The sequence below is a fragment of the Taudactylus pleione genome, unplaced genomic scaffold (genome assembly GCF_031769625.1).
Source record: "Taudactylus pleione unplaced genomic scaffold, aTauple2 ptg001597l, whole genome shotgun sequence".
NCBI lineage: Eukaryota > Metazoa > Chordata > Amphibia > Anura > Myobatrachidae > Taudactylus > Taudactylus pleione.
The window spans coordinates 500,007-520,087 of NW_028285994.1; the positions used below are offsets into that span (position 1 = coordinate 500,007).

Below are 20,081 nucleotides of genomic sequence, written 5' to 3' on the forward strand. Positions count from 1 at the left end.
TGACAATGACAAGTAGTAGTACAGTACTAGTGTAAGTAATATTATATTATAGATGTTCCTGCACTATAAAAATAAATAAACAATGCTAATTTCCTAAAACAAAAATTGCTCAGCCAGTATTACACTATGCTGCTTTTATACCTAAATACCGGATCAGACCCAGAATTTAGCCCGTGCTGACCCAGAAAATTCCCGAGTTTGCGCCATTCACATCGGAACTGGGTTTGCAGTTACCTGGCTCTTCCGGCGTGGAAGTGGACGCTTGGAGATGACGTCATCTCCAAGCGACACTGAAGCCGGCGAAGCGGCCAGCATGCGGCGCTCTCCAGGTCATTGTGACCCGGATCGCGCTGTTTACACTGCAGGGTTTCACGTGTTATTCCCGTGTTAAACCCTGCAACTTACCTGGGTTGGATTGCCGGGTCACTCGACCTGGAAATCCAACCCTGTCCCCTTTTACACCAAGGAGCTACCCGGGTTATCCCTGCAATAACCCGGGTTTTAGGTCTGGTGTATAAGGGGTATAAGGGACATGTGGGTTCCCACTCTTCCGATCTAACATCCAACTCATCCGGTGGCCTGTGTCAAATGGCGGCTGAATCACCACGGGAGGGACTTTTATCGGATACAAAACACGTGAGATCCGACGCCGGGAAGATGATGTTTTGCCTCATTTTGTAATCTGAAAATGGCGGGGAGATCAGATTCCCTCCCGGATAGGATCCACTCAGATCAGGTAATTTCAGGTGGGCAATTATCAGTCTGGAAACCCTACGGAGATAACAAAACATAGGCTCCAGAGACAACTAAGTGTTAGAGTAACTTATACTGTAAAATATAAAAAGGAGTACATACGGGAGACCGAAAGTGACATCCCAATGTTCAGGATCCCGAAAGGGGCTAAGTAAGTGTCCTAACCCTCCCCCCTTTACTCCCTAACCCCCCCCCCTCGCAACCTAACCCTAACTCTCCCCATGCCTAAACCTAACCCAAATCCCCCCCGGTCAGTGGCAAACGCAGGATTAGGGGGGTTTCCAAATCCTTGGTTACCGAACCAATGAAAAAACATCTCGCCATAGATAGATAGATAGATAGATAGATAGATATGAGATAGATATGAGATAGATAGATAGATATGAGATAGATAGAGCTTACACAGGATTTAGGGCCACTACAGTGAAATATACCACTCAGCCTATGATGGGGTACACACACACAGACTGACACAGACACACCAATATCACTATAAAACATGAATGCAGCAGGCAAATAAATACAGCTAGTATGATTTATTAAAGACCCCCTCCCCCCAGTAGTGCCCCATATACAGTGCTCCCCTATGTAGTGCTCCCAGTAGTGGTCCCCCTAGGCAGTGCCCCTTATACAGTGCTCCCCTATGTAGTCCCCCAAGTAGTGCCCCATATACAGTACAGTGCTCCCCTATATAGTGCTCCCAGTAGTGCCCCATATACAGTACAGTGCTCCCCTATGTAGTGCTCCCAGTAGTGCCCCATATACAGTACAGTGCTCCCCTATGTAGTGCTCCCAGTAGTGGTCTCCCTAGGCAGTGCCCCTTATACAGTGCTCCCCTATGTAGTGCTCCCAGTAGTGCCCCATATACAGTACAGTGCTCCCCTATGTAGTGCTCTCAGTAGAGGTCACCCTAGGCAGTGCCGATTATACAGTGCTCCCCTATGTAGTGCCCCCAGTAGTGTCTCTTATACAGTGCCCCCAGTAGTGCCCCATTTACAGTGCTCCCCTATGTAGTGCTCCCAGTAGAGGTCCCCCTAGGCAGTGCCGATTATACAGTGCTCCCCTATGTAGTGCCCCCAGTAGTGCCTCTTATACAGTGCCCCCAGTAGTGCCCCATATACAGTGCTCCCCTATGTAGTGGTCCCCCTAGGCAGTGTCTCTTCTACAGTGCTCCCCTATGTAGTGCCCCCAGCAGTGGTCCCCCTATGCAGTGTCTCTTATACAGTGCCCCCAGAAGTGCCTCATATACAGTACCTCTTATACAGTGCCCCCAGTAGTGGTCCCCCTAGGCAGTGTAGCTTATACAGTGCCCCCAGTAGTGCCTCATATACAGTACCGCTTATACAGTGCCCCCAATAGTGGTCCCCCTAGGCAGTGTCTCTTATACAGTGCTCCCCTATGTAGTGCCCCCAGTAGTAGTCCCCCTAGGCAGTGTCTCTTATACAGTGCCCCCAGTAGTGCCTCATATACAGTACCTCTTATACAGTGCCCCCAGTAGTGCCTCATATACAGTATCTCTTATACAGTGCCCCCAGTAGTGCCTCATATACAGTACCTCTTATACAGTGCCCCCAGTAGTAGTGCCCCTGTCCACTCCTCTGTCCTCCTGCTCGGCACTATGGGAGAGACGTTATGACTAATTGACAAGCGTCTATGCCGGTAGTGCCTAAATCTAACCCCCCTGCCCACAGCCTTACCCTAACCCCCCCTCCTCCCCGCAGCCTAACTCTTACTGCCCCGGTGATGCCTAAACCTACCCCACTATACTTATGTTCGAGATGCCGACATCGGCATCTCGAATGTGCATGTCGGGATTCCGGCGCCGGTATTCTGCCTGCAGGTCAGGATTTCGGTGCTGGGATTTCAACTGCCGGCATCTTAACTGCATCCTGTATTAATATGTAACTTTGTTTAGTTTACGGGAAAGTAGACAATATTGTTCGGTATATAGTTTTCTATAAGAGCTGCTTTGTTATGTGCTATCAGTGAGAGTGTAATCCAATGACGTAGCTAATAATCTGTTTATGCTAAATTCTGAAATTGTAATCACCTGTGAATTACAGGAATTTATCTTTGTTTCCTTCTGCGGAGAGCGCGGGCCTGACGGAGGCGTCTGCTGAGCCATTCCTGCAATATACACATGTATTCATTATCTGTCATTGAATTTTATAGGAAATATTTGAAATCCAATAACAATCACATAACGGTGTATTTTATGTATAATCCTACAAAGAGGTATCCAAGGCAGATAAAACAAGAAATCCTGACCCGCTCCCAGCTAGTTAATACATAATAAAAATGAGTAGAGGAACCTGCCTCTCTGCAAGGGGTTACCGGTGTTACCTGTAAAGTCACTAGAGGTATAGCGGGCTCTTGGGGGTTACCCCCAGTATAACGCTATGAGTGTGACCTGTGTAATCTGTAAGGTCCCTCGTAGGCCCATGGGTTGGGGCTAGGGTGAGGCCTGCAGATGAGAGGGGCCTGGAGAATGTGGTCTATACACTACACCACCCTCCATTCTGCTCCACACTATGCACCCAAAACTGAGGCCAAATGGGGCCCTATAGATGCATGACCAGGTGAGCAGAGTGTATGTTTTTGGGCCTGAGGATTTCATGTGTCACCCTTGTATTGCACTCTCAGCGATCATGACTGGACACTGGGGGTTATGGGCCTCATTCAGAGGCTTTCGTAGGATGCAAGCAGTCGTTCTGAAACAGGGCGGCCGCTTGCATCCTGAACGGCCGCCTCCATGTCGGTCGTTAGGCTGTGGGTTAACACCCACAGCTCTAACGACCGCTAAGGGTGATGGTCACGATGGTCAAGACCATCGGGGCTTATGACGAGACCCTAAGGTAGGGTCTCGTCAACCTTAAGCCCCAGGGAGCTTCCTGCTCTGATCGAGCAGGAAGCTCCCCACTGACATCACTGATGATGTCAGTGGGGCCGCCCCCAAATGGCAAGCGTTCCGACAGGAATGCCTCCGTTTGGCCAGGCACGCCCCCGGCCCGCCCAGCAAACAGAGCGAGCTGTCACTCAACATCGACAGCTCGCCCCGTCTGCTACAAGATCCCTAACGACGGATCACACGTCGTTAGCCGGTTCTAGCGCATGCGCACGAGGGAGCCGGGTCCGTCGTGCGCATGCGCTGTGGAGCAACATCGACCCGGTTGCGAGCTCGTAGAGCTAACGACCAGGTCTGAATAAGCTCCTATATCCCTTATGCCGCTACAGAGCATTTGTAGATCCAAAACGCCGCTGTGACATGAGGGGAAGAGAGGGAAATCTAAGAGCATGGAGCCGGTGTGGTGCCAGAACTGTGTTCTTGTCCGTTCCAGCACACACCTGCCCCCGCCGTGCTCCTTAGTGAGTATAACTGATGGTTTTATGCAGCCGCTTCAGATATGATCATACGTCTGGATCTTCTGGAGCTCCGTCCATAGCAGCTACTAGGACGGATGGAGATGCCGAAGAATATTTGTGCGGTGAAAATCCAATTATTACTTCTAAATGAATCTTCTCTTTCCTGTACATACATAATTACAGACCCCCGCCTCCACGGCTGTGACTGTGAACCAGCGGGTATTGCTGCAGGGGGGTGGGGGGGGCTTATTGCAGAGCTGTTTGGGGAGACTGGACAGGACACAAGTCTGCAGGTAACCAAACGTCCCCTTATTTAGTGTTATACCTGCCCAAATCATCACTTCTTATGGTACTAGGGCACTGCAGATTTTCCTGTGCTCCTCCGCGAGGTGCAAAGAAAAATCTCCTACATTGATGGCCGCGGTGTGACAGAGAAACGGCCAGAACACAGTACGCTGTAGCCTTCCATGCTGTTTGAATTACCACCTATTAGTGTAAGACTGAAAAGCATACACCAGGCTAATGTCTCCTTGTTACTCCCCAGGAGAGACAAGCCCTTCTCAGTAACCTGGCAGCGAAGGCTCAGCTGGCAGAGGAGATGCTGGATCGGGCCCCAGGATTCCGCTGTAATCCCATCCATGGAGCAATGTATGCCTTTCCCAGGATCCAGATCCCAGAGAATGCTGTCAGGATGGCGCAGGTACCTGCTCTCTGCTCACCTTGTTACATCTTAGCTGCGGGAAGGGTTAGTAACCAGCTGGAGAGCCAAGGGTACGGTATATAGACAGAATGTATGTACTGGGTAATGGGGCCACACGGCCCGGGCTATGAGGACCACTGAACAAGGATATGACCTCCCATAGGGACCAGATCCTCAGCAGGCACTGAGAGCAGGCAAACTCCACTGACCTCTAGATAAACAATTCCCATCCGAGCTGGATCATCCATTAGGCCACCAGGTCTCCCATCTAAAGGCCCAGTGGACACTGAATGGCCCAGATTACCCCAACACATTTAATGTGGGGGTTTTTTCTTACAAATGGAAGGGGAGAAGGACCTAAACCAGTACTTTGTGGAAAGAGCCGGGTGATGACCATTGTATATAAATAAAGGTTTGGCCCCTTGTATGATGTGTGTTATGGTTACATTGTTTATTAAATGTTGCCAGGTGGGTTTTTTAGACACCTCTAAATTCCCTATCATGTTCCCCAAATCAGATACTATCAGTGGAGAGCATAGAGACACCCATTTCACTGGTGGCACCCTGAGGAGCTGCACCAACCACTGGCATCTATGTGTCTAGGTCGAGCTCAGAGAGGACACAAACAGTGGAGCAGTAGAAGGGTCATAAACAATGTCCCTGGAAAAGACTTCTACTTGTGTAAGGTGGGCCGGGGAGTGTGGCTGAGAAGTAGTGTTCCCACTAAGCTGTATAGCCCCCTGACCTTTACCAAAGTACCATACTGCAATCCTCGTTCCTCTCTCACTACATCATCAGCTGGCTGCCTGTGACGGCATGGCTTGGGTGCATCTCCATGTAGCTTCCATTCATTCCCTCTGGCTGCCTGTGACGGCATGGCTTGGGTGCATCTCCATGTAGCCTCCATTCATTCCCTCTGGCTGCCTGTGATGGCATGGCTTGGGTGCATCTCCATGTAGCCTCCATTCATTCCCTCTGGCTTCCTGTGACGGCATGGCTTGGGTGAATCTCCATGTAGCCTCCATTCATTCCCTCTGGCTGCCTGTGATGGCATGGCTTGGGTGCATCTCCATGTAGCCTCCATTCATTCCCTCTGGCTGCCTGTGACGGCAAGGCTTGGGTGCATCTCCATGTAGCCTCCATTCATTCCCTCTGGCTGCCTGTGATGCCATGGCTTGGGTGCATCTCCATGTAGCCTCCATTCATTCCCTCTGGCTGCCTGTGAAGCCATGGCTTGGGTGCATCTCCATGTAGCCTCCATTCATTCCCTCTGGCTGCCTGTGACGCCATGGCTTGGGTGCATCTCCATGTAGCCTCCATTTATTCCCTCTGGCTGCCTGTGACGCCATGGCTTGGGTGCATCTCCATGTAGCCTCCATTCATTCCCTCTGGCTGCCTGTGATGCCATGGCTTGGGTGCATCTCCATGTAGCCTCCATTCATTTCCTCTGGCTGCCTGTGATGCCATGGCTTGGGTGCATCTCCATGTAGCCTCCATTCATTCCCTCTGGCTGCCTGTGACGCCATGGCTTGGGTGCATCTCCATGTAGCCTCCATTTATTCCCTCTGGCTGCCTGTGACGCCATGGCTTGGGTGCATCTCCATGTAGCCTCCATTCATTCCCTCTGGCTGCCTTTGACGCCATGGCTTGGGTGCATCTCCATGTAGCCTCCATTCATTCCCTCTGGCTGCCTGTGACGGCAAGGCTTGGGTGCATCTCCATGTAGCCTCCATTCATTCCCTCTGGCTGCCTGTGATGGCATGGCTTGGGTGCATCTCCATGAAGCCTCCATTCATTCCCTCTGGCTTCCTGTGACGGCATGGCTTGGGTGCATCTCCATGTAGCCTCCATTCATTCCCTCTGGCTGCCTGTGACAGCATGGCTTGGGTGGATCTCCATGTAGCCTCCATTCATTCCCTCTGGCTGCCTGTGACGGCATGGCTTGGGTGCATCTCCATGTAGCCTCCATTCATTCCCTCTGGCTGCCTGTGACGGCATGGCTTGGGTGCATCTCCATGTAGCCTCCATTCATTCCCTCTGGCTGCCTGTGACGCCATGGCTTGGGTGCATCTCCATGTAGCCTCCATTCATTCCCTCTGGCTGCCTTGGACGGCAATGCTTGGGTGCATCTCCATGTAGCCTCCATTCATTCCCTCTGGCTGCCTGTGACGGCATGGCTTGGGTGCATCTCCATGTAGCCTCCATTCATTCCCTCTGGCTGCCTGTGACGCCATGGCTTGGGTTCATCTCCATGTAGCCTCCATTCATTCCCTCTGGCTGCCTGTGATGCCATGGCTTGGGTGCATCTCCATGTAGCCTCCATTCATTTCCTCTGGCTGCCTGTGACGCCATGGCTTGGGTGCATCTGCATGTAGCCTCCATTCATTTCCTCTGGCTGCCTGTGATGCCATGGCTTGGGTGCATCTCCATGTAGCCTCCATTCATTCCCTCTGGCTGCCTGTGACGCCATGGCTTGGGTGCATCTCCATGTAGCCTCCATTTATTCCCTCTGGCTGCCTGTGACGCCATGGCTTGGGTGCATCTCCATGTAGCCTCCATTCATTCCCTCTGGCTGCCTTTGACGCCATGGCTTGGGTGCATCTCCATGTAGCCTCCATTCATTCCCTCTGGCTGCCTGTGACGGCAAGGCTTGGGTGCATCTCCATGTAGCCTCCATTCATTCCCTCTGGCTGCCTGTGATGGCATGGCTTGGGTGCATCTCCATGAAGCCTCCATTCATTCCCTCTGGCTTCCTGTGACGGCATGGCTTGGGTGCATCTCCATGTAGCCTCCATTCATTCCCTCTGGCTGCCTGTGACAGCATGGCTTGGGTGGATCTCCATGTAGCCTCCATTCATTCCCTCTGGCTGCCTGTGACGGCATGGCTTGTGTGCATCTCCATGTAGCCTCCATTCATTCCCTCTGGCTGCCTGTGACGGCATGGCTTGGGTGCATCTCCATGTAGCCTCCATTCATTCCCTCTGGCTGCCTGTGACGCCATGGCTTGGGTTCATCTCCATGTAGCCTCCATTCATTCCCTCTGGCTGCCTGTGATGCCATGGCTTGGGTGCATCTCCATGTAGCCTCCATTCATTTCCTCTGGCTGCCTGTGACGCCATGGCTTGGGTGCATCTGCATGTAGTCTCCATTCATTTCCTCTGGCTGCCTGTGACGCCATGGCTTGGGTGCATCTCCATTGAGCCTCCATTCATTCCCTCTGGCTGCCTGTGACGCCATGGCTTGGGTGCATCTCCATGTAGCCTCCACTCATTCCCTCTGGCTGCCTGTGACGGCATGGCTTGGGTGCATCTCCATGTAGCCTCCATTCATTCCCTCTGGCTGCCTGTGACGGCAAGGCTTGGGTGCATCTCCATGTAGCCTCCATTCATTCCCTCTGGCTGCCTGTGACGCCATGGCTTGGGTGCATCTCCATGTAGCCTCCATTCATTCCCTCTGGCTGCCTGTGATGCCATGGCTTGGGTGCATCTCCATGTAGCCTCCATTCATTCCCTCTGGCTGCCTGTGACGCCATGGCTTGGGTGCATCTCCATGTAGCCTCCATTAATTCCCTCTGGAGCCTGTGACTTTGAGTCTACCCACCTGCATGTGAGACCACTTCTTGGGCTGCCTAGCTGCTCACCTGCCATCAGGAGTGATCAAGTGGATCTGTTTGCTGCACACACAGGGCCTGATTCAGCATGGATCGCTATTGCGATCGCAGATCCATAATCGCACGCGGGTCTGCTGTAAAAATATGCTAATGATTGTAATCGCACAGCCAGCATAGAGATGCCCACTGCCTCCCACTTCTGCTATCTCACATCCGTAATACTTTGCAATCCTTCACAAACATCGGTAACATTGAGCACCATCGGCCCCTCATGCAGGATTACAGCAGCCCTGACCTTACTCAGGAATTGCTAACCTCGGCGCACGCAGTGAAAGCTCAGGCTGCGTAAGCCATCGCACTGGCTTATTTATGCACGCCCCTGTAATGGCGGTCAAACGCACTGGCACGTTTGCATTTAGACGAACCCCCCCAAACGCTCACTGCCTGTCAATCACTCCGCGATGGGTCTGCGTTGTCTCTGTGATCACATCACGATCGCGGTGTAGCCTGTGCGCACTGCGATGCATATGAATGTGCATGACGCAAGTATCGGCCATCTGCATGTGTAATCGCACTTGCTATCCTTGCTGGATGAGGCCCACAGATGCTCTTACAGGAGGATGCAGCCAGCACCATCAATAAAGATTCCTTAGGCAAATAAGGATTCATTATTGCCATGAATTGCGGCTAAGTGTATTATTACTGAGTCGCTGAGACAGAGGACCTCATTCAGAGTCGGTCGTGAGTGCTGAGCGCTCACGACCGACTCGATGTTGTCCCACAGCGCATGCGCACAACGGAGCCGGCTCCGTCGTGCGCATGCGCGAGACCCGGCTAACGACAGGCACTCTGTCGTTAGGGGTCTCGTAGCAGACAGGGCGAGCTGTTGATGTTGAGTGACAGCTCGCCCCGTTTGCTGGGCAGGCCGGGGGCGTGCCCGACCAAACGGAGGCGTTCCAGTCGGAACGCTTGCCGTTTGAGGGCGGCCCCACTGACATCATTGCTGATGTCAGTGGGGAACTTCCTGCTCAAACCGAGCAGGAAGCTCCCTGGGGCTTACGAGTGCCCAGACCCTACCCTAGGGTCTGGTCGTAAGCCCGATGGTTGCGATGGTATTGACCATCGCGACCATCACCCATGTCGGTCGTTAGAGATTTGGGTGGTAACCCACAGCTTAACGATCGACAAGGAGGCGGCTGTTCAGGATGCAAGCGGCCGCCCTGATTCAGAGCGACCGCTTGCATCTAACGACCGCCTCTGAATGAGGTCCAGAATCCTTGTACTTTCCATTTCTGCCAGCTGTATACGTACTGACAATGGTCTAGAATAATTTAGAAATGATCCCGCACAGGACTTAGTTTAGAGAATATATCCAAACCAACTTGTCCTATAAATAAATAGTTAAATAAAATGTATCTTTTTTGAAGTTGGTGGTGCTCCCTAGGAATATGTGCGTTAAGGGCCACAATTATATAAGAGATTTTAGCAAGAGGCTAAAAAATAAATTCCTTTCATGGGGCGCTAATTTTTTCATATTTTAAAATGTGTGATTGTAAAGGTCATCTGTATTACAATATAACCTTTATTAATTATATAAAATATATAGGGGTTTAGGAAATTAGACTCTAAGGCCCTCATTCAGAGCCACTCGCTAGCGGCAGTACGCTCGTTCCGAGCGATGTTCGCACATCTGCGCATGCGTATGGTTTTTAGTACGCATGCGCGAACCAGTCAGTGCGGCCGAAAATCATTTGTACGCTATATAGCGAATGCCTGCTATTTTGAGTGACAGAATGAGGCGTATGTGGGTGGTAACAGGGGAATGTGCTTGAAAACGGGGAGTGGAGATCCGATCGCAGGCGTGCTTAAAGGTCAAAACGGGCGTTTTATGGGTGTGCATAATTAATACAGCAGCGTCACTGACCACGCCACTGGGTTATTTTATAGTCAGAACTGCTCGCAAAATAGCGGTTGAAAAAACCAACCACAAGAATAGCGAGCAGTTCATACGCTGTACGATGTACTCGATTAATCTAATAAATAGCGGACATGACGTATGGTGCGAGCGCCCAGGGGGCGTTTTTATCAAATAAACAAGCGTATATTTTGCTCGCTCGTTCAGACTTAGAGGTGTGAACAGACTGCAATGTGCGGACGGATCATTTGCATAGCCACCCCTTGTTTTTGAACGAACGAACGCAAATAGCGAACGGCTCTGAATGAGGGCCTAACTGTGAAGAAATGACAAGTCTACCCCATAAACACACAACATATAACAAACACAAAATATGGTATGGCGGCGAGTATATTATTATATATAAATATGAAAATGTATCTAACCATGATGTGGCGGCAAATATATTAATTGTATATAATTACGCAAATGTATCTGGCCACCAAGGAGTATAAGAATTCTGAAATAAGGATGTAAAACCCACAATTGTATCAAATAACGTATTGCTGTGTTACTCCAGAGGTTATTTTATAGGAAGAGATACATGGGGCTCTATTTACTACAATCCGCATTTGTAATACAGATTGTAGTGTGATATTACCGAGTGAATTCGCATTGCGAATTCAGGCAATATCACAGGGATTTACTACAAATCCCTTGCAGGGACAGAGCTTGCGATAAAGTTCTGTCCCTGCGAATCCCCTCCGTGACTAGTGCCCCACGCATGCGCCGACCGGCCACCGCTGCTCACCCCCGTTGCACTAAGCCCTGCCCCGACACTAAGCCCCGCCCCCCATGATCGCGGACCCCCCCACGACCCCCCCTCCCATAATAGCACTTACCTGCAGTCATCGGTGCTCCGGTGATGTCTTCCATGCCTCCGGTCAGCTGATATCCCATACTTCACTGGGACCCGATCACCTGATGACCGGGCCGCAGTGCACTATGGGAGACTAGCTGACCGGAGGGAGAACATCACCGGAGCCCCGAACACCGGTCCCTGGAGTCAGGTAAGTGAATTTTTTTTTGCAGTGTATCAGGTTGCGGTTTGTTTAGACCACACAGCTGATCACTGGGGCCGGCTCCGGGCTCTGCTCTGCCTGTTAGAGCAGGCCAGGAGCCTGGTAACCGGGGGAGACCCTGGATAACGCACCTCCAGGTAGCGTTATTATCACAGGGCTTTCCCAGGTTGTTTTTTACAATTTATTTTTAGTAACTTTGGTCGGATCACATTTCCCATTACAGTTATGGGAAATGCGTGATACTTAGGGGTTGGAGTAGAATTTTACGAATTCTACTCCAATTGCCCTGTAGTAACTATAGGTGATACTAACATAATGTGAAAAGGGTGTGAAAACAGCAAGGCAGAGATGGCTGAGGCAGGAGGGACAGAGACCTGGTAACATGGTTATGTGGTGGAAGGGTATGCTTTGATGAACAGGTGGGTTTTCAGTGCACGTTTGAAGCTCTGCAAGGTTGGGGAGAGCCTGATCGAGTGAGGAAGCTCATTCCAGTGGAGGGGTGCTGCACGGACAAAATCTTGTATACGAGCATGAGATGAAGTAACAAGGGAGGAGGAGAGGTAACAGTCATTGGCAGACTGGAGTGGATGTGGGGGAGGGAGTATGTAAGTAGATGAGGTTGGATATGTAGGTAGCAGTAGAGTTAGAGAGGGCCTTGTATGTGAAGGTGAGGAGTTTGAAGAGGATTCTGTAGGGGAATGGGAGCCAGTGCAGGTTTTGGCCAGAGGGGAGCAGCAGAAGTGAAATGGCGGGAGAGGAAGATAAGTCTAGCTGCAGCCTTGAGAACAGACTGGAGGGGGTCAAGATGGCAACGTGGGAGGCCAGTAAGGAGAAGGTTGCAGTAGTCAAGCCAAGAAATGATTAGTGAATCAGTTTGGTAGCATTCTGGGAGAGGAAAGGCCTAATACGAGCGATGTTGCGTAGCTGGAATCAACAGGATTGAGCCAGAGATTGAATATGGGGGGTGAAGGAGAGGGTGGAGTCAAGGGTGACACCCAAACAGCGAAGTTGGGGGACAGGGTAGATGATGGTGTTATTAACAGTGATAGCGAGATTGGTTGGAGTGGAGATTCTATTAGGGGGAAAAATTATGAGTTCGGTTTTGTCCATGTTGAGCTTCAGTAAGCGCTCGGACATCCAGGAAGAGATGGCGGAGAGGCAGCTGGATACCTGATAGTAAAAAATTGAGTTGTTTTGGAAGAAGAATGGTATCTGTAATTATGTGAAAACTCTGCCCATGGCAAGAGATCCACCCAGTCATCTTGGGAAGATGAAACAAAAAGTCTAATGAAGGTCTCCAACTCCTGGTTCACCCTTTCAGTTTGCCCATTAGTTTGAGGGTGGTAGGCTGATGAAAATTTTTATTTGATTCCACAGGTACTGCATAATGCTTTCCAAAATTTGGCTACAAATTGAACACCTCGGTCAGAAACGATTTCCTTCGGGAGACCATGTAGCCTGAAAATATCTCGAATAAAGACCTTTGCTAACTGAGGAGCAGACGGAAGACCCACCAGTGGTATAAAATTAGCCATTTTGGAAAAGCAGTCCACCACCACCCACACAGTGTTATGTCCCTTGGACCTGGGTAACTCTGAGATAAAGTCCATGGAGATGTGGGTCCACAGAGCGACTGATATTGGTATGGGGCATATGGACCCACAGCCTTCTTACAAGATGTTTTATGTTGAGCACACTTCACACAAGTCAACACAAAACTCCACACGTCCTCTTTCATAGTGGGCCACCAGTAAGAACGCTGGAGAAATTTGTAAGTTTTAAGAATTCCTGAAGCCCCACAAAGAGAGACACGTGAACCCAAGTTAGAAGTTTTCTCCGCAAATGAAGAGCTACAAAAATTTTCCCAGGTGGTGGAGACAGAACTTAAGTAGAAGCAAACACAATGGGATCCAAGATTGGACGAAGTTGGCGTTGATCCTCCTCCTCTTGTGAACATATAAATGAGCGAGAAAGTGCGTCAGCTTTTTTATTCAAAATGCCAGGACCTTGAGTTTAAGGTCAAATCTGGAAAAAAAATAAAAAAAAGAGACCAGCGAGCCTGTCTGGCATTCAAACGATGAGCCATCTGGAGATATATTAGATTTTTATGGTCTGTAATAATAGTAACCAGGAATTTGGCTCCTTCCAGGAGATGCCACCATTCCTCCAGTGCCAAGCGAATTGCCAGTAATTCCTGATCACCTATAGCATAATTCTTTTCTGCTGGAGAAAATTTCCGTGAAAAGAACCCACAGGGATGGGTTTTCCCATCTTTGGCAGTCTGGGACAGTACCGCTCCTACCCCAACTGAAGAAGCATCAACTTCTACAGTAAATGGTTTATCCAACAGCGGCTGACGGAGGATTGGTGCTGTAGAAAATGCTGATTTCAATTTTTGGAAAGCTCGAACAGCGGGAGCAGACCAATGAGATGGGTTAGCCCCTTTTTTTGTGAGGGCCGTAATTGGTGAAACCAACGTGGAGAAATTTGGAATGAATCTTCTGAAATAATTTGAAAACTCTAGGAAACATTGAGTGGCTTTTAGTGAACATGGCTGAGGCCATTCGTAAATGGCTTTGAGTTTGTCGGGATCCATCTGAAGAGAATTACCGGAGATGATATGACCTAAGAATGGTACTGAGGGTTGTTCAAAGAGGCATTTAAAGAGTTTCTCAAAAAGACTGACTCTGGAGACGAGATAAGACCTCCTGCACATGAAGAAGATTTTCAGAAAAGATTAAAATGTCATCCAAATAGACAACAACTGTAAAGAATATCTCGGAAGATCTCATTCACATATTCTTGGAATACCGCTGGAGCATTACCCAACCCAAAAGTCATCACTAGGTACTCAAAGTGACCATCTTTAGTATTGAATGCAGTTTTCCATTCGTCCCCCTCTTTGATGCAAATTAAATTGTAGACTCCGCAGAGATCTAACTTTGTGAAGATGTGAGCGCCACAGACCTTATCAAAAAGCTCAGATATGAGTGACAATGGATACCTATTTTTAACAGTAATTTGATTGAGTCCCCGGTAGTCTATGCAGGGTCTGAGATCCCCATCCTTCTTGCCCATAGAGAAAAAACCCGCACCAGAGGGTGACGTAGATGGTCGAATAAACCCTCTGGCCAGATTTTCTTTAATATATTCGGCCATAGTGACTGTTTCGGGAACAGAAAGGGGGTAAACCTGACCTTGAGGAGTTGTCTTCCCTGAAAACAATTCTATACTACAGTCCCAAGTACGATGTGGGGGTAGCTTGTCTGCAGCCTGTTTGCAGAACACATCTGCAAAGTCACAGTAAGCTCTGGGTAGATGGACATCAGAGGAACCTTCCAGACTCCCTGGTATAGGGGTTTTGACAACTGGACTGCCCAAGACTGATTGGTTATGCACAGGAATGACTTGAGATAGACAGACATCCATGGAAGCAGTTTGGTTCCCAGGACAAGATCTGCATACTGGTCCAGTCGAAGGTAGGACTATGACGTCTCAACCAGGGCAGACCCAAGACTAAATCGTACAGTGTTATTGGGAGAACAAAAAATTCTAGCATTTCCTGATGCAGACATCCAGTTCTGATTGATACTGGGTGAGACAGGAGAAAAATGGATTCTCCTAAAATAGTATTGCCATCTACTCCAGAGAGTAATAATCTGTTAGGTGGGTTTACTGGAATGTTCATATTTTGAACTAAAGTTTCAGAGAGAAAATTTAAAAAGCCTTAACTTTCTTTGTCCTAGACTTGTGGGAAAGGGATACATGTAAAAGGCTATCCATTAATTGGGAAGCTTTAGATACAACCCCCAACTGAATGCTCCCAACTTCAGTTAGAGTCTAGCATTTCCCGCAAGGAGAGGACAATTTTTGAGCACATGTTCTGGTGTGGCACAATACAAGCAAATTATTCTGGAAGTGCCGGTTGTGTTCAGCCATGGTCAACCTGGATTTGTTAACCTGCATAGGTTTGTCTCTGCAGGCAAATGGAGTCGAAAACCGACCACTTAGTGATGAGTGTTCCTGTAGGTGTTCTCCTCGCCCTCTACTAGCCCAACGCTGCCTATGACCGAGGTCAATTTTAATACATAAGAAGATAATGTCAGCCATGGAGGAATGCAGCTTTAAGAGCCTCCTCATTCCATTTGAGTTCAGAGAAGAGGGTCTGAAATTGGACCACGTACTGTCCAACTGTACGAGTTCCTTGTCGAACCTAAAGTAGATCCGAAGAGGTGGAGGCTGAGTGACCTGGTTCATCAAAAATCCTTTTAAAGGCCAAGATAAAGTCCTTATAGTTAGACACCAAAGGATCTGCTCGTTCCCATAGTGGAGAAACCCAGTCCAAAGCAGCTCCAGTTAAAAAGGAAATCACATATGCCACTTTCGACCGGGATGTAGGGAAATTCTGGGGTAGGCATTCAAACTGGATCTCGCATTGGTTAACAAAACCACGACACCATCAAGGGTTACCGTCAAACAGTTCCGGAGTTGCCAACTGGAAATGAGATTTTTGAGACGTAGCCCCCTGTGGGGGGACTGGAGAGGTTGGAGGAGCTGCAGCCACCGAAGTGGGAAGTATAGATGCCAGAGTAGTTTGGGGCAGCTATAGGGTTACACAGAAGTTGGTACATCTTTATATGCAAGCAGCGGGTATAAGACGGAGTCTGTGGGCATCTCGGTACACATTACAGAGGAATCACCATAACCTCATTATGCTGCATACAAAGTGGCAGCCGTGATGGGATAAGCATCCACATTTCAATCAGGCCCAATGAACTGCACTGTGACTACAAGATTCCTAACTAGGCAGAATAATAGCACACTAGCAGCACTCTACATACAGAACACGACCCATCTGATACCCACAGATATCACTGTCTGTTTATGGAAACACATTCTGTACAGAAAACAACAGCATAATATGCAGAGTCACTAAGACGATACAGGAAGTGCAGTCTCTGTGATTGGTCTGACAAATGTCTGATTATTCCCATCTTTTATCTCTGGTTGCGATTGGCTCGCTTGTCTCTGACAATATGTTCTTCTTACAAGTTGGTAGAGACAAATTGCCATTTATAGAGTACTTACACTTCCAGCAATGTGCTAAGCAGGTGACTCCCACTGACTGCAGCACAGCCTAACAGTAACCACAGAGCTGGATATTATAGGACATAGCGCCTGATTCTGTAAGGATCGCAATTGCAAAGCTGCACGCAGGCTATAGATATAGGATGTATACACGCAGGCTATAGATATATGTATACAAGCAGGCTATAGATATATGATGTATGCACGCAGGCTGTAGATATATGATGTATACACACAGGCTATAGACATATGATGTATACACTCAGGCTGGTGGAGGGAGGTCGCATGTGAACTAGCTCCTGAAAACCAGTGTGGTGTCAGATTACAGCCCACCTCCCTGAGGGCTTCCCTAGGCAGGATGCGTCCTCCTGGGGCAGGGAGACCAGGAAAGGAGACCCTGGGAAGAAGCCTGGAAGGAAAAAGAAGGCCGAGCCAGTCGGGTCAATCATTTTAGCTGGTATTGATAGCCAGCTTATCAGTAATGAAGCTGTTTCTAGCTTGCTGGAGGGAACACCAATGGATGCATGTGGGTCCCCTGTGAAAGAACAGGGGTCACGGCCTGGCAGCTCCAAACTACCTGTGGAAAACCCCTGGGGTGTAACCACCGGGGAGATTATGTGTACGCAGGATGGTAAAGAAGGAGAACCAGGTGAGGTGAAGCTATCGGATGGCGAGGATGTCCTGGCAAGTGAAGGAGAAGGTGATTGCCAGTGGCTGAGCACAGAACTTCTGGCTATGGAGGTGTACAGGCTGCAATCAAGAATTGCCTTTAAGAAAAAGAAGAGAAATAGCTGCCGTCCGTGGGAAAGGCCAAAATTCCAGGATGAAATACGGCTGCTCTCACAATCCCTTGGAAGGGTTAAGGATGTTTTGGCTGACCGGCGCAAGGCGCTGAAACTCCAGGCATCGGAGGTATCCAGCGGCCTGCCAGTGAATCCTACGGCTGGAGTGGTGTCACAGGAGGAGGAAGACCCTCTCCTCATGGAGATCCGGAGGATGGAGGAATCCCCTGTGGTTGCGGACGGCAGTGACGGCGGGCCGGAGCCAAGAGGAGGAGGCACGGAGCAGGTGAAATCGAGCATCGCTGTCCCGGCAGGCTCTGGGGCCTGCTCCAGCGGTGACGCTGTGGGGACTCCGGGGGAAACCCAGGGGAATCCCAGCGTGACGGAGGAGGGTGGAGTAACGACAACAGCATCCCAGGTTAGGGGCGGCGGGGGGGGGATCCTGGTGAGTAGGTGGAGGAAGCTACCTCCACTGTGTTGGCAGTGATTTCTTCTGACCCTGTTCTGGCCGAGGGAGTGCTGGAAGGGAGCGCGGTGCGGTCCGGGGTGCGGCGCAATAAGTCAGTGAGGGCGATGTTGAGTGTGGAGGTGAAACGTTCTACTGGGCTGACAGTGATAGGGGAATCCCTTGTTTCTGGTAGGTCAGGGCAGGTGGAAGCAATGCCGGCAGATGTAACTGTGGACTATGTGCGGGGGAAGACTGCACAAGGACAGCCGGTATTGAAAAGAAGCAGTTTATTGCCTGAAGAGGAGAGGCTGCTTACAATCATGTATGGGGAGATGGATACTCCTGTACGTGTGAAAGCAGCAATTGATCTGATAAACAAGAACAATAGGGCTAAAGGTCTTGATGACAGGAATATGAATGAGGGGGCTTCTACCTCAAAGGAAAAGGGGAATGGGGTGGAAAGTGTTAAATCTGTGCCGGGAGCGTTCTCATATGCAGGGGTTCTAGCTAGAGACCGCCCTGTAAGTAAGAAACTACTTTCTTGGGTAGAAGGGGGTCAAGGTTCCAAAAGGAAGAATTTGATACAGTTCAAGTGGGTGGGGGGGGACGTGCCTGATAAAAGTACCTTCTTGAAAATGTTGTTTTCTTTAGATACGGAGGCAAAGGACCTTTTCACCTGTATCCACCCCCCCAAGTCAGTGGATTTTGATACAAGTTTCATGACAAATGGGGGCATGCAAGATTTTTGGGACAAATGGTTGTCAAACAGATTATGCAACCCTTACTGTAAATACAGGGCAACAGTGCTTTCTGAGCCTGATATTGTGCACATCACAGTGTTGGTAAGGAATGAATCGATTCCAGTGGGGGACATAAAATTTGGGTTGGCAAGACACTGTGAGATGATGTCAGAATTGAGGAAGACCGACTTCACGTTGGGCGTCAGGGGTGGGGCTTATACGGCTCAAGTAAGATTACTTAGCACAGCGTGGGGAATAAATCACATCCCGTCAGCTACTTATATAGGGAAGGATCGGGTGCAAGTGTTCTACCAGGGACAACCCAAGACTTGTTTCAAGTGTGGAGAGGTTGGTCACCTGAGTAATGAATGTGGGGTAATTAAGTGTACGATGTGTGGGAGAGTTGGTCACACATCGAGATCATGTGAGACAGTAAGATGTAATCTATGTGGAAAGGAGGGTCATTCGTATAGTAGGTGTCTGGAGGGAGAGGAGAGAGGAGGAGAGGAGGAGCAGGAAATGAAGGAAAGGAGTGAGAGGAGGATGGGTGGAAGTGTGAGGGTGGAGGATGGGAAGGCAGTGAGTTGGAGCATGAATGGGAAGGAAGATGATGGTTTTCAGGTGGTGAAGGCAAAAGGGAAGGCTAAAAGGAAGGCAAGTGTGTAGGATACAGTGACAAGCAATCGTTTTGATGTTTTTCTACAGATGAGGAGGAGGGGGAGGTGAAAAGAATTAATGAGGAACTAGTGTTTGTTCCCAAAGTAACTAGGAGAAGGAGGGGGAGAAGTAGTCAGAAAGAGAGGAGAATAGGTTGTGGTGTTGGGAAGAAAATGAAGGAGTTAGGGAAGGAAGGAGAGGAAGGTAGGAAGCAGGAAAAGAGGAAGAAGAAGAGAGATGGGGAGGGGGAGTCACAGGAGGAGTTGAAATGGGATAACATGGGGACTGACTTGCACGGGGAAGTAAAGGAGGTGGAGGAGGCGGATCAGGAAGAAGTTGAGTCCTTAGAGATAGTGTCAGGGTTCAGCCTAGGATCGGCCTCTCTCACCTCCTTGCCGGCTTCCCCTGACTTATTTGCGGTCAGACGTCTGGTGCAGTGATGGATGTGGGCTGAGTATTCTGCCTTAGGTGCTTTTTGCGAGCTTCCATGGTCGGCTGTGTGTGCTGGGGATCGGAGTTCCCATCATGGGCGCCGCCATGACAGTTCCTCTCATGTGACAGTACTCCTAACCTATGGTAGCATGATTTCAGTCAGCTGATGCTGTGCTCCAGGAATCTGCTACCCCTGGGTATAAATCTGCCTCCAGAACTCCAGGAAGATGCTGTTCAACTTCGTTATTCCAAGTGCCTGTGTTACTCCCACTGTTGCTCTGTGCTAAATCCTTCAGCGTGTTACTTCAGCCTGCTCACAGTTTCGCAGTTTCCTGTATTAGCTTCCATGCTAAACCTTACTCTGAGACTTAGCTTTCTCACAGTACTTCAGTGTTTCATGTCCCTTCCCTGTGTGTCTTTGTATATGTGCTGCTAATTCTATTGCAGCTTTCCTGTGGCTATTACCCTGTATCACTGAAGTGTCAGATTACCTGCTGGTATTAATTAGCTCACAGCTGGACCCCCAGCACAT

At 49.4% G+C, this 20,081-nt stretch overlaps 1 protein-coding gene across 1 annotated transcript in view; it reads left to right on the top strand.

Annotated features, from left to right (window-relative positions):
* Positions 1-20,081, top strand: part of LOC148442167 (alanine aminotransferase 2-like) — a 384,891-nt gene that overhangs the window by 350,982 nt on the left and 13,828 nt on the right. Inside the window, exon 9 of the mRNA XM_088464134.1 lies at positions 4,661-4,816. Within this exon, the coding sequence (XP_088320260.1) occupies positions 4,661-4,816 (156 nt within the window). The remainder of the gene's footprint in view (positions 1-4,660; positions 4,817-20,081) is intronic.